Below are 15,779 nucleotides of genomic sequence, written 5' to 3'. Positions count from 1 at the left end.
TTTATTATTTTATAGTCAACGAAGCATGCTCTTTCTAAATGTTTTTTTTTTTTGTTCTCCCTTCTTCTCCTGTAGGCAAAATGATCACAGCTGCATATGTTCCCTTGACCACATACCACAATCTGTTCCCTGACTCAGTAATGGCCACTACGCTGTTAATGCCAGCACGCCGATGATGAGGCACTTCACCTTGTGTTCATGGTTGTTGCTGTTCCTTTTGGATTGTAAATAATAGAGCACATTGTGCAGGACTGGATTTTTTTTTGGCAGCGCTCTAATCTGAAGTAGTCTGTTTTTTTTTTGTTTTTTTTCTCCCCTTTTCTCCGTCTTTTTTACACTTCAAAGAGAATAAGGAGAGCTGTGCCCCTATGGAAGTCCACAATGCCTGTTTGCTTATGGAGTTTTATTTTCAAATGTGATTTGTAAGAGTGAAAGGGGCAAAACCTAAACCATTAAACTGATTTCAGTACTGTACAGCGATGACTTTGTAGAAATTGTAAGGAATAAAAGGATTGCCAGTATATTGGACAGCTTGCCTAATGTCACTCTTTCTCTGATCACCATTTTATCATATCTCTTGTAAATTGCTTTTGTTGTACATAAACTGTCTTGTGCTTTTTTGATCTTTCTTTTAAATGACAAACAATGTTGCAGTACTTCACTTTTCAGGAGGAAAGCCAATGAAGTTGTTTGTCAAGCAGCTTTGCATTTGGCTTTAGGTTGAATGCTGTTGGTGAAAGTGCAATATTAGTTGTCTGTCTGCATATTGTGGTGTTCAATGTTTTAAGCTCTATGAGCTCTGGAAGCTATATAACAGCTAATTTGTGTAATTCAGAGACCACCTGGTATTTCTATAAAGTAACCGGTTTTGTAATCAAGATTGATTTTGTAAAGAATCCTTGATTAAAATCCTTTAAAAAAAAAAATTAAAAAAAAGTGCTTTTATTTCATGTGTATTAAACATGATTGAATGCAGAGAAAAGGTGTGTGGATCAATGAATGCTCTGTGTTTGCAGGAAGATAGGTGGGCTCAATTAAATGGTTTAGTTGACAAGTTACGTGACACCTGCTTATATTATATCCTCCTTTTATCTATTCAGGGCAGTGGAGCAAGTCCATATTGAAGATTTCATGTTCATTTCCCACTGCTGGTTATTGCAGGTCATGTTAATTAAATTGGTGGTTGAATGTGTATGTTTAAAGAATTCAACCAGAGTTGACTTGACGTTGCCTGAATGGTTTAATATTACTGACTAAACATGCAAGACGTGGCATATACATACATTGACCAGTCATAAGAGACTCTAGCAGATAAAGTGATTGGTTCACAGAAGTTTAGATTTATAAAGGTCAATATTCCAAAAAACTTATATCTGGACAGATTTTTGAATTTGTGGAACTACTTTAAATGTAATCCAGGATATAATGATGAGCAACAGCCACAGCAAGGGCACCAATTCCTTTGTGACCAGTTTTTGTTTCAGAGATGGTGTCATTCACTGCACTGGTTGGTGGCTTTAGTAGTGACCACTTTGGGTGGCCACTAGGGGAGATGTGTGTGGATCTTTTCTCCTTTGTGTTTGGCCCTGCTGTTTCCCATCCAGGGTGTCGCAACTGAAATGACTGCATGCACTGTGCATAACATCAGTTAAAATACACGGCTGCAACCAGGACTATCTGCTAGTAGGGTGGGGTGTGAGCCCCTATAAGCCTTTTATTAATTTACCCACTGAAGTAAGTAGGACAATGGATCCTCACCCAGTGCCTTAAGCATTTGGTTCAAAGTTGCAACTAAGGCTGGGTTTATACTTCACGTAACATGTGCTACTGCTACGTAAGTAATGTTTATACTTGAGCGCATACTTCCACCAGGTGGCAGTGCAAGATATCACCACGGAGAGTAATTCCGTGTGTTATGAATTACCTGAAGCGTCCATCAAGTTCCAAGTACACTTTGCCACAATATCTCTGAAAAGTATGGATGTTTAATGATTTACATCCGTAATGATTACAACCATCAGTCCAGGGATGTGCCTGTTGCAGCATGTATTGGGCACAAGGCAGAAACAATCCCTGGATGGGGCATCGGCTCATTGCAAGGTGGATACAGGCACACACACGTACAGTAGCAGCATTTTAGCATCACTAAATCCCCAAACCTGGGGGGTATTTTCCGTACGTCACTTAAATCATCCGAGATCAGGTGCCTCATCTTGGATGAGTTAATGCCGGGGAAACTCATCCGGGATAAGTCGGTTTTTCAAACGCAGCCGTGTAGTAGATTAGTCTCGCAGGATCTAATCGTCAGAGATGAATGCCCGCGCTGATTGAAAAGCCCAAATATATATTGAGTGTAGAAAACATGATCAGCAAGTCTTTGATAGGCTGCAACAAAATGACGAAAGAACGGGCACATTTTTTTCCACACAAGCGGAGCAGGAACTTTTTTTTCGAAGGATATGAAGAATTTCAAGATTTAATATGCACAAGGGGTAACGCTGCAAAAGCATCCCAAAATGGAAGACGGCTGGCAAAAAGTGGCCAGCAAATTAAATGCTAAGTAGTGTGCATTGTACTTACTGAATGCAGTGTTTCATTTCCTATGTGTCAGATTAATTATTATTTGTCATAATTCCAGATCAAACGTGCGCACAAGGAGAACATGGGAAAAGGTTAAAGTGAAGTACAAGAATATACTTCAAACTGGTAAATATTGGTATATAACTATTTAAAGAATTGTTGACATAATCATATATAATATACAAAACATTAATTTTAAAGCTAATAAGAAGGCAGACCAGCAAAAAGCAGCTGGAGGTCTACATGGTCCAGACCTAACCCCTGCAGAAGAGTTGGCTCTCCAGCAAAATGCCCATCGCCCCATTTCTGAGGGCATTCCAGGGGCAAGCTCCTCCCCAGAACCAGTGGCAGGATGCTGTGGTCACTTCATTTCAGGTAAAGGATGGTCATTGCATATATTTGTCCTCCATGTGAGCCATAGGTATGTTCCATATAGCCCTCTTTTTTGTTGGGTCAGTTGCAGGGAATGTCATATCCCTAGAACTTGTGTCTGACCAACAAGATATTGACGAAGGTCAAATATTTGATGAAGACACTGTCTAATTATTCATCAGGAGGAGAGGTGCATTTTCCAAATAATGTTTGATCAAACTCCACTCTGATCAGTCCCATTGTGCCACCACCATCTACCCAAAGCACCATGATGTTCCAACAATGATGGATGGATTAAAAGCCAGAAGTCTGTATAACCATCAGCATCAAGTGACTCCGTGCGAACAATAACTACAAAGAGGACTATTTCATTTATGTTAGGTAGAATGCCCAAAGGGGACTGGGCGGTCTCATGGCCTGGAACCCCTACAGATTTTATTTTTTTCTCCAGCCTTCTGGAGTTTTTTTTTGTTTTTTCTGTCCACCCTGGCCATCGGACCTTACTCCTTTTTATGTTAACTAAGGTTGTCTTATTTTAATTTCTTATTTGTCTTTTATTCTTCTTTTCTTCATTATGTAAAGCACTTTGAGCTACTTTTTGTATGAAAATGTGCTATATAAATAAATGTTGTTGTTGTTGTTGTTGATGTGCCCCAATCACATTTGGAAATCCTGGTAATGAGAATGTTAGGCTGATTGTGAGATTCTTCATGGAACTGTGGGTGTTTTTGCCTGTGTGTTGCCTACCTGCAATGGCATGAAACGCCTTTTATTGTCTGCACACGCAGGTGTCCAGGAAACACTATGAAAACCTGAAGGAAATATTTCATAGCCAAACAGACTATGTATTGCCTGGCAAACTGCACTTTGTTAGATTTTCCGCATCGCCTACAGTATATAAAAAAGTGCCACTTGTAAAAAAAAAAAAAAAAACTCAAAGCAATGCCTACTGTCTGTGTGGTTGTGAGAGCCCGACTTCACCGAGTTTGACTTCGAATATAAGGTGCTAATAAATCTTTGAGGTACGATATTCCCCCTCGGCTAAAGCGGTATCTTTCGAAAAGAATTTCCTCCGGGAGCAATAAAGGATCTTGCCGATCGAGCAAACCCCTCTCTATATGAAATTCTCTTATAATTTGCGCACCAATATCAATTGGTCGCACATTCATGAACGGTGAAGCCATGACTAAATGAATTCCACGCACGGACACTGATTAAGTGTGTGTGTGAGCTAATCCTTGTTTACATCGAACAAACCTGCTCCGAGCAGAGGATTTGGATGTGCTGCTATGAAAACACATCCAGCAAGAGTTTCGAAAAAACTGACAGATCCAGGATCAGGCCAAATCGTCAACAATTACATCCGGCTAAACGACAAATCCACGTACGAAAAATACTCCCCTGCATGTCTTTGGAGGGCGGCACGGTGGCGCAGTGGGTAGTGCTGCTGCCTCGCAGTTGGGGGATCTGGGGACCTGGGTTCGCTTCCTGGGTCCGCCCTGCGTGGAGTTTGCATGTTCTCCCCGTGTCTGCGTGGGTTTCCTCCCACAGTCCAAAGACATGCTGGTTAGGTGGATTGGCGATTCTAAATTGGCCCTAGTGTGTGCTTGGTGTGTTTGTGTGTGTGTGTCCTGCGGTGGGTTGGCACCCTGCCTGGGATTGGTTCCTGCCTTGTGCCCTGTGTTGGCTGGGATTGGCTCCAGCAGACCCCCGTGACCCTGTGTTTGGATTCAGCGGGTTGGAAAATGGATGAATGGATGGATGTCTTTGGAATGAAACCATAGCAAACTGTGGAAACCCACCAGGAAAATGTGTAAACTCCAGGAAGGGAACACATGTCACGTGACTCCTACCACTCCGTCACCATGCTGCCCCCACACATGTAATTGTTAACAGTAATTTAAATTGTTCATTATTTAAAATCTGTAAAATGTAATATATTCATATAATCAATGCATTTCATCATGAAAATTATATATTATTAAAAATATATTATGAAGACTACATCTAAGGGTTGTAAATGTGCAGAGAGCTGGAATGTCATTAAATTTAATGTGTGGCGATAGCTGCTTGCCACTGCTGTCAGATCAGGAGGAAGCCCCAGAAGTAGGTAGCGATTAACACCTGGGTCTGTTTTAAGATGTTTACGATGGTCTACTTTAATGAACAAATACCGTATATACTCGAATATAAGCAGAGTTTTTCAGCACCCAAAATGTGCTGAAAAACGTCACCCGTGGCTTGTATTCGAGTCAGGTCCTGCTGCCGCCGCCAACCCGCACGTGTTCAGTCTTTCCCTGTGCAGCGAGAGAGACACCATATTGTTTTTGTTGACCCTCTTCTCCACTTACAGAGCTAGTTTACTGTTTTTCTTTGAAATTAATACTCAAAAACATTTAACCTACTGATGCCTCAATTAATGTACGGTAATTTTATTGGTATTTATTTTGATTATTGAAACTTACCGGTAGCTGCTGCATTTCCCACCCTAAGCTTATACTCAAGTCAATAAGTTATTCCAGTTTTTGTAGGTAAAATTAGGTACCTCGGCTTATACTCGAGTATATACGGTACACTGAGATTAAAGCCAATGTTTCCACTTTAATCACAAATAGGCCTTTTCACTGTGTCCCTACTTTTTTTTTTTTTTTTTTCTGCCCTGTGGCTCGAATACGGAATATGCGACGCTTGAATAGAAAATCGCCACAAATGCATTTGTATGTATGTCGGCATTTTGTTTCATCACATCGAACCATTCATCAAACCACTGCAAAGCAGCTTCTTCCACATGTTGATAGTTACCAGACCCTTGACGTTGTGTTCCAATATGAACACCCAATTTTTTTGCTAGTACTGCAACTCATTTGCACATTGCGCTAATTTCTGAGGACGCGTCCAGTGAATTGAATGGCAGCCTTGATGCATACGCGTTCTGAGTGTGACGTATAAACTGGCCCTAATGAGGCACTCCAGTGTTGCATCAGCATTTTCGGGGAGGGTTTAGTCTTTAAAGACATGGCAGTAAAGTACCAGTTTGGCTAACCATGTCTGCATCTATCTAGGGTGGCAGGCATTCTGCTTCTTCAACACTGTGTCTACTGGCGGCATGACGTTTGAGCAATGCCTGGATTTTCCATTTACGAGGACCAGCTATGTAACAGTCAAGTGAGATTTTAAATTCTAATACTGTAACAGGATTTAAAGCAAAGCTATCATGCCCATAGGATGTTGCAGTGGTGCATGTACCAGCCACTGTTGGTGTTGGCTTCTCCTTTGTGTCTGGTGCCACAAAACCCGTTCTGTTTTAATCATTTACTGGAAATGGCAGCTTCAGAAGAAAATCAGTATTTTTTCTGTGTGTGTACAATGGTCTTGATGGTGGTCTCTGGAGAAACTGCAGACTTGAAACTGAATTGAGCAGAAGGTCGTTTCAAAGTGGTGGGCACAAGGCTGAAAAGAGAAAATTACACAGCAAGACTGAAGTTCTCCTACTTGTTCCACCCACTGACGTCGAAAGGCCAGGGCTAGGCTACCCACTTTTTCTCTTTATTTTAACCTGCTATATCAGATGAAAGAGATAGATAGACAGATACTTTATTAATCCCAATGGGAAATTCACAAATTCATTCAAATTTGAATGGGATTAGGTGGTACATTTTTTCCATGGCAAGAAGCCCCTAAATACCTGCCTTTGAGAAGTCACAGAGGTCCTGTCTTAAGCTGGTGTCCCATAACACAACTACTAGTCAAACGTCTGATTACATCTACAAATTGTATGGAGTGCGACTCTCGACTGTCCAGCGCAATTCTACCTTTCCAGAATATTGGGAGCTCACAGCCTGCCGGTCACATATGTGCTCCAGGCCAGAGCCTGTGACAGCTCGCCAAGGTCAAGTGGATGAAGTTGCTGGAAAAGTGTAAAGTGATGGGGCCTTTAAAGGATATCCATCCATCCATTTTCCAACCCGCTGAATCCGACTACAGGGTCACGGGGGGTCTGCTGGAGCCAATCCCAGCCAACACAGGGGGCAAGGCAGGGCGCCAACCCACCACAGGACATGCACACACTAGGGACAATTTAGGATCGCCAATACACCTAACCTGCATGTCTTTGGACTGTGGGAGGAAACCCACGCAGACACGGGGAGAACTGCGAGGCAGCAGCACTACCACTGCGCCACCATGCCGCTCCCTTTAAAGGATACATGAAGTATGTTTTCTAAAGTAAAGCATTGTTTCTCTCTCTCTATTATATAAAAAAAAAAATCTTGGGTTGAGACGTGATTTTCTCTGAGACACTTTTAACGTCCCGCAAGACAAGGAGGACAGCTGCTGTACAGGCTTTTAAATGTTCGAAGCGCAGCGCGACATGCAGATCACGCAGAACAGCAGCAAGCCAACAGCTGATTGAGCAAAGAGGAGGTAAAAAAAAATGTATCTGCTTCCCATTGTATCACCGCTTAGAGGGGTTTTCGGAGGAGCGACCGCATCTCCTTAGCATGTGTTCAGCCCCCCATCTTCACAACGCGAGAGGCAGAGACATGAAGTGGCTGGCGCGTAGCGTGCCCCGGGGAAGGGGGTGGGTGAGCAAAGCAACAGTAAATTAAAAAACAATAAATATTGGTTACATTCTTGTGTTTTAAAATGAGAGTCATGGGGCTGCGGTACAAACGTGAAGAAAAAAGCCTTGAAACTTTACGGAATACTGTCTGTCTCTTTTTCAAGCCAAGAGTGTTCAGTATCCATCTGTGTCTTGAGATTGCACTCATATTGCAAAAGAGTCTGTCCATGTCATTTTAGGTAGGAAAAAAAAAATCAGCCATTCTACCAAGTTATAACACTTGTCTTTGTACTCAAAGCATTTTACAAAGCGAGTGGGAAGCCACCTCAACCACCAGCAATGTGTACTGGCTGATGCAGTGGCGCCCGTTCTTGCATCACTACACACATTTTAACGATGAGATGGAGAAGGGGGTAACAAAGATCGCCAGTAAGAGACAGGGGATTGACCCAGTTGTGGTGGTCAGTTTCGTTAGATCAGTAAACACCGTACTGCTTTTAAAAGATATCCAGGTATCTGACTTCCCCCAAATCCCCAACCCTACCCACATTATGGCCCCCTTGAATGAAGATCAAGGAGACCTGGGTTCGCTTCCTGGGTCCTCCCTGGGGGTGTGGAGTTTGCATGTTCTCCCCGTGTTTGCGTGGGTTTCCTCCCACAGTCCAAAGACATGCAGGTTAAGTGCATTGGCGATCCTAAATTATCTCTGGTGTGTGCTTGGTGTGAGGGTGCGTGTGCCCTGCGGTGGTCTGGCGCCCTGCCCAGGGTTTGTTTCCTGCCTTGCGCTGGCTGGGATTGGCTCCAGCAGACCCCCGTGACCCTGTAGTTAGGATATAGCAGGTTGGATAATGGATGGATGGATAAATGAAGATCACAGACAAGCCTGAACAAATGTAGACAGTCGAGTTACTTCAGTCGTGCTCTGCAGGACCATGGACTTAAATAAATATCTGCTATGAAGGCACAGTGGAAATGAATTACTTGTACTCACTCACTCACAAACATCACCACCTTGCCTTCCTGTTATTACCGCGTCCTCAGCTAAAGCGACTCAGCATGCACTATAAATCCAGTCTGTTCTATCGTAGTGTATGTACAGTAATAATCTGACCTTTTCATTTCCCCAGTATAGTTTTTATTGAGTTTCCACAGATCATGCCACAGTGTGTAATGCTGAGTTTTGAGTCGCATTGTGAACTTAGATTTTTGATAAGCCATATTCATCTGCTTGTCGACACTAAGGCTTTGATTCTGTGTAATCTGTTCAGATTTATTGCCGTGTATACAAAGTAAAATGAAACTCTTGTCTGGCAGGCAAAATGCTGCCTCCTGGTGGGAGTCTCGCTCTGTAGGCTGTGGAAAATGTAGCAGCACAGAATGTCAGAAGTGAAAGCAGACCCTGGCACCCCTCAGATATCGCAGTTCATGCTTTCAGTCACATAGAGCCATGTGGAGAACCATCGCATCAGTATTCACGTAGAGGAAAGAGAAGATGGCAGAGAACAAAAGGAGCAAGCTGTGGGCAAAGAGCACAATGCTGGAAGATGGAATGCTCAAAACAGACCCCACCATGCATGAAGATGCAGCATGATTGTGCCAAGGCTGTTGCTGGAACAATCAATGCAAAGTGGACCTTGAGGTGACATTTGGGGAACAAAAGAATCCTATGATTTGAAAATAAACCACTGTGCCTGTATGTCAGCATGGCATATAATAAAAAATGATCGAAGTAGACGGGGTGCAAGAAAAAAAAATGTGATTCAAGTACGCTTGACCTGCACAAATGATTTGCATTTTCCAAAGTCAGCCTCTGATAAGCTCGTTGGTGTCGTTTTTTCCTGTGACATTTGGGAAACCCAAAGAACTTCATCTAGTGGCACTGACAAAATGCATTTTACCAGAAAAAGGCCTCTGTGATTGTGTGATGGCCAGGAACCCACTTCATCTCCTGATGGCCTTCAGTGATTCTTTGCACTGCCAACTCTTCAAAGAAATGTAAACTGAAGCAAATCGTTTGTGCCGTGCTCAGACTTCTGCTGTGGTTGGTTCACTTGGCTGTGTTGGCTTTAACTAATCAAATGTGAAGATTGGAGATTATGTCACAAGCCAACATTTTGATTCTGAGCATACCTTGAACTATTTACTGTAGTTTACTACAGTGGTAGCGCTGCTGCCTCACAGTAAGGAGACCTGGGTTCACTTCCCAGGTCCTCCCTGCGTGGAGTTTGAATGTTCTCCCCGTGTCTGTGTGGATTTCCTCCCACAGTCCAAAGACATGCAGGTTAGGTGTACTGGCGATCCTAAATTGTCCCTGGTGTGTGCTTGGTGCCCTGCCCAGGGTTTGTTTCCTGCCTTGCGCCCCGTACTGGCTGGGATTGGCTCCAGCAGACCCCGTGACCCTGACCTGTGTTAGGATATAGCAGGTTGGAAAATGACTAGCTGATTGACAATAGTTTGAACAACAGTGCCACCTGGTGGCTCAGAGAGAGTGAAACACCAGAACAGACTGAAGCCAGCCTAGCAGACAAATACGGTACAGTTTATTAATCCCTGAGGAAAACTGGAGGTCAGAACACAGGGTCAGAGGCCCAACAGAGTAGGATCCCTTCTGGCAGTAATGGAATTTGAACTGGTAAACCTTCCAGATTGGACCAGACCTTAAAATTACTTTATCTGTGCAACTCCAGGTGCTGCTTCAAGTTGCATATAATGTTGGTTTTACAAATCTGTAGTTGTCAGGAAATGCCAAGGAATCTGTGGTGTACTTGAAAGGAATACTCCACCCAAAAATGTTATTTTGTAAAATGTTTGTAGTGGTGGCTAAGAAAAAGTACAATGGAGCTTTAGTTGTGCTGGGATACAAAGGTGAAAAAAAACTTACCAAATACATCCACTGTGACACAGCAAAGGTTTCCATCTATGAACACTTGCCTTCCATCTTCATGAGACATCCTTATGATAACGAAAGGCAATGAGAACGAATCATTTAGGACGTAACCGTAGTCCTATTTTCTCAAGGTATGGATGCTTTTCTTCTTTGTTTGTCTGTCGTTGTGGGTGGAGTTATGACAACACAAGACCAAGCCCCACCCATCCCTTTGCATTCTGTGTTGTTAGATTACCTGTAGATGCACACCAAGTGGCAGCGCTGTGAAAAGCGCACACGACAGTTTCATTGAACTTTTTACAAATAATGATACATGTGAACTGTACAATTACACTGTGTTATATTTTTCAATAAAAGACTTACATTTCGCAAAAAGCCAAGTCACCATTTGTGTGCCATGTCTTGCACATGTAGGAGAATAATAACATGTTGGCTACATCAACTTCTGTATGGACATTGTAGTTCCAGTAAGAACTGTACGCTGCTATGCTAACAACAAGCCATGGATTACAAGTGACATCAAGGGCCTTTTGAACCAGAAGAAAAGGGCTTTTAAAGGTGGTGATCAGCATGAGCTGAAGCGCGTGCAGAAGGAACTCCAAGTCCAGCTCAGGGTGGCGAAGGAGCAGTACAGGAGAAAGCTGGAGCAGAAGTTGCAGAATAACAGCATGAAGGAAGTGTGGGATGGGATGAATATCATCACTGGCTGCAGCTCGAAATGGGGTGCCACCATCCAGAGAGAGACGTGGAGAGAGCAAACCAGATGAACAACTTCTTTAACAGGTTTGACCACCCTAACCCACTTTCACCTCGGAGTACTGCACCCTCCACCCATCCTTCTGCTGACACCAGCATAGGAGAGAGTTTACCCCAACCCACAATTACAGCAGCCCAGGTAAGCAGAGAGCTGAGGAGACTCTGTGCCAGCAGAGCAGCGGGTCCAGATGGAGTATCACCACGACTGCTGAAGGTCTGTGTGCTGGAGCTGGGGAGTCCTCTACAGCGCATCTTCAACCTGAGCTTGGAACAGGGTAGAGTCCTGAGGCTTTGGAAAACATCTTGTATCACCCCCGTCCCAAAGGTATCACATCCTAGTGAGCTGAATGACTTCTGGCCTTTCGCTCTGACGTCACATGTGATGAAGACCATGGAGCGGCTGCTGCTTCACCACCTAAGGCCACAGGTCCGCCACGCCCTCGACCCTCTGCAGTTCGCATACCAGGAGAAAGTAGGAGTGGAGGATGCCATCATCTACATGCTACACCGATCCCTCTCCCACTTGGACAGAGGCAGTGGTGCTGTAAGAATTATGTTTCTGGACTTCTCTAGCGCCTTCAACACCACGGATTGTGGACTATCTTACAGACAGACCTCAGTATGTGCGTCTCGGGAACTGCAGGTGTGACATTGTGGTCAGCAACACAGGAGCGCCACAGGGGACTGTACTTTCTCCAGTCCTGTTCAGCCTATATACATCGGACATCCAATATAACTCAGAGTCCTGCCATGTGCAAATGTTCGCTGATGACACTGCTATCGTGGGCTGCATCAGGAGTGGGCAGGAGGAGGAGTATAGGGACCTAATCAAGGACTTTGTTAAATGGTGCGACTCAAACCACCTACAACTGAACACCAGCAAAACCAAAGAGCTGGTGGTGGATTTTAGGAGGCCCAGACCCCTCATGGACCCCGTGATCATCAAAGGTGACTGTGTGTAGAGGGTACAGACCTTTAAATATCTGGGAGTGCAGCTGGATGATAAATTAGACTGGACTGCCAATACTGATGCTCTGTGTAAGAAAGAACAGAGCTGGTTATACTTCCTTAGAAGACTGGCGTCCTTCAACATCTGCAATAAGATGCTGCAGAAGTTCTATCAGACAGTTGTGGCGAGCGCCGTCTTCTACGCGGTGGTGTGTTGGGGAGGCAGCATAAAGAAGAGGGACGCCTCACGCCTGGACAAACTGGTGAGAAAGGCAGGCTCTATTGTAGGCATGGAGCTGGACAGTTTGACATCTGTGGCAGAGCGACGGGCGCTGAGCAGGATTCTGTCAATCACGGAGAATCCACTGCATCCACTGAACAGGATCATCTCCAGACAGAGGAGCAGCTTCAGCGACAGACTGCTGTCACTGTCCTGCTCCACTGACAGACTGAGGAGATCGTTCCTCCCCCACACTATGCGACTCTTCAATTCCACCCGGGGGGGTAAACGTTAACATTTAACATTATACAAAGTTATTGTCTTTTATACCTGCATTTTTATCACTCTTTAATTTAAGATTGTTTTTTTATCAGTATGCTGCTTCTGGAGTATCTACCTATCTATCAAAAAGATCTCATCAAATACAAAGGCAGCGTGTGCGATTTAGCAGATAAAAGCATCACAAACGAATCAATCATCGGCTTTCTTAAAGTGAGGATATGGTAAGAAAAGAAGTGAGTGAAATGTTTCTGAGTGAGAGTCTCTGATACCCATCAGTCTGTGTGCACATAGGAAGAGCATGCAGACGCCATGTAGGACCTGGTGCTGTGAGGCAGGAATGACAGCCCACTCTGCCCACTGACCTTCACCCTGATTTGAGTGGATTCCCAATCCCCCGCCCCCCCCCCACACACACACAATTTGCCGCTGGGCTTAGTATATTTTTTCCAAAAAACTCAGTTTTCTGTAAAGCGCACAAAGCAATGTTTTCACACATAAATCAACATAAAATATTTATCTGTGACAAATGTCACTCTGTTTTCTGCTCCATGAGCCCCTTAATTCACATACTTATTACACAGATGTTTGTTTCATCAGTAATAAGCTGAAAGGCACTTTTGAGTGGCTGGTAATCCATAGTATTGAAAGTTTTAAAAAACTAGGGGGCTTCGCCTCCTTCTTGCTTCACTCGCCAACCCCAACCTGCGTCTCTGCCGCTCGAGTTGTAAAGGGGGGACAGGGGGTAGAGGGGAATGCTGAACGCACGCTAAGGAGATGTGGTCGGATCAGCTGCTGGCTTGCTGCGTGGTCTGCATGTCGATCATTTAAAAGCCTGTGCAGCAGCTGTCCTTTTGTCTCACTGTCTTGTCTCGCTGGATGTTAAAGTGTCTCTGAGAAAATCACGTCTCCTCTCCTCCTTCCAAGATTTTTTTTTTATAATAATAACTAAGGGGCTCAAACCCGGGTTTGGTTATCTAGATATACAATTTAAAGCGATTCTTATTTTCATTTGATTCATTTTTTATTTCTTCATATTTTCCAGTAATAAAGCTCTAGTGAATGAGTTATCCCCTGGGGCTACTTGTGCCGTGCTGCATGATCTGCATGTTGTGCTGCGTGTCGATCATTTAAAAGCCTGTACAGCAGCTGTCCTTTTATCTCACTTCTTTGTCTGGTGGGACTTCAAAGTGTCCTTCGAGAAGATCACGTCTCGTCTCCTTTGTCTCTCTCCCAAGATTTTTTTTATAATAGAGAGATGTTGCTACAACCTGGCCCTAAAAACGTCGATAAAATTCAGACCACTGAGAGGGTACTTAACTTAACTTTAAGCTTAACTTAAAGGATAAGTTCATCCTCACCACATTCATCAAGAAGGGTTTTCCTGACAGGACACGTCATGTATTGAATGCTGGATGATTCTTTAGTACAAAACTATTAAAATTATTTACCATACGATTTCTAAATTATATATATAATTTTGTGGTACTGTAAGTAAGTAGCACAGCTCTTCCAGCAGTGCACCAGCCAGGTCCATTGATGGAGCTCCATTCTCCGTGCTGGTCACACAAATCTGATAGAACTCATCGAGCGACTCATCACATTATACACCGCTAATTTTCCACGTTAAAAAAATCCAGGAATTGGCACTAATGTAAAAAAACGTAAAAATCTGATGTGTCCTGCATATTACTTTATATACCCAGAAAGCTGTGCAGTGACATAATGCAGACAGACCCCTGTATTCAGTGAAATCAAAATGAAGAAACTTGACTTGTATTCTCTGCACCAAACATATTGCGTAGTTTGGGTACAATAAGTAATATTTTTTATTTGGGGCTGCTGTTCGATTGAAAGATTTAATCGCGATTAATCAAACTGTTAAAAAATGACTTAAAATCAACTGCATATTACAGTAATCGCAATTGATCGTATTTCTTTCGAGAATATTGGTGTTTTTCTATAAAGCAGAAATAACACTTTCTAATAAAAAAGAGTGTTAATAATCGCTTGCCTAAGTATATTAAATTATTTCAATCGGTTAGTATAACCATTAAAAAACGCCCAGCAACCACTAAACACTCAGGGTTGATAATATTTGTGAAAATAAATAGGAAATGTTTGAACTGAAATACTGCAAGACAACTTACCAAAAGAACTAACAATTATACAATTAAATATTGAAAAACAGAAACATCAAATCCCGGCTCAGCATTTGTGCACAATCGGCACTATGAGATCGCAGGTTGTGCGTCACTGCATCATCCACTCGAGTCCTTCATTAAACTGAAAATGTGTGCAGCTTATTATGTGATAGGGTTATTTATTTAGATGTTTCAGTTTGCTCAAATAAGTCTATCTTACCCTTCAGTCCAAATGAAAGGGAATATTTGCATGATCAATTAGCACTGGTTATTGCCTGGTTTTATTGGTTAAAGTGGCCAAATGCAAGCTACAGTGGAATTAATTCAATAACAACAACATACCACGAGTGCTTTTCAAGACGTCTGAGTATAAGTAAGAAATCGTACGAGTCCACTCCGCTTCATCCGCGCTCTAACTGCGCGGACATGCGCAGCACATTCTCACAAGTTCTGCACCACGTGACTTTTTTACGTCAATATGTGACGCAGCGTCTCAGGTCCTTGGATAGCGTCCATGTCTTATTTTTGTTATACCTTGGGATTGCGTAAGAAGAATGAATGACAGACTTTTTAACTTGTTACTCGCACACGTTAATGGCGATTGATTAGCGCTCCGCTTTGATTAATGTAAATAACCGTTTATTTGTAATGCTAAGTAAATACATGCCATTTCATTTATAGTGAGTAACCGGCTTTTGAGTTTCCCAGTCCACTGCCTTTCACCCTGACAGACACATGAACGCCCACTCATTTTAGAGATGGCTAAAACGAGTAAATCCGATTAATATTCGACACTTTTAAAAGTATGTCCCTGTAACAAAAACTTCATAGAGCGGTAAAATGTATACACATTAAACAGAGTGTCTCGAATGTGTTTCATTTTGTTTGCGTTTGTCTCATCTGTACTGTCTCGTTGCCTTTTTTTCTTTTTCAATGTAAACGAAGAATCAGGCAACGGCCGACCACTGAACTTGGACTTTTGAGACCACCCAGTGCAGAAAGCGATATTTAAAGCGGAGGCGCCGTCGTTTG

The 15,779-nt window shown here is 43.1% G+C and overlaps 1 protein-coding gene across 2 annotated transcripts in view; it reads left to right on the top strand.

Annotated features, from left to right (window-relative positions):
- The window catches only part of rbm39a (RNA binding motif protein 39a), a 52,385-nt gene extending 51,449 nt beyond the window's left edge, over positions 1–936 (top strand). For both annotated transcript variants that reach the window (XM_028811981.2, XM_051933188.1), the window contains exon 17: positions 76–936. In XM_028811981.2, coding sequence (XP_028667814.2) covers positions 76–176 — 101 coding nt within the window. In that variant the 3' untranslated portion in view covers positions 177–936. The remainder of the gene's footprint in view (positions 1–75) is intronic.
- Positions 937–15,779: the final 14,843 nt, after the last annotated feature.

Source organism: Erpetoichthys calabaricus, chromosome 10, assembly GCF_900747795.2.
Source record: "Erpetoichthys calabaricus chromosome 10, fErpCal1.3, whole genome shotgun sequence".
NCBI classification, from domain to species: Eukaryota; Metazoa; Chordata; class Cladistia; order Polypteriformes; family Polypteridae; genus Erpetoichthys; species Erpetoichthys calabaricus.
Note: the sequence above shows the minus strand (reverse complement) of the source record. Positions and strands in the feature narration are given on the sequence as shown.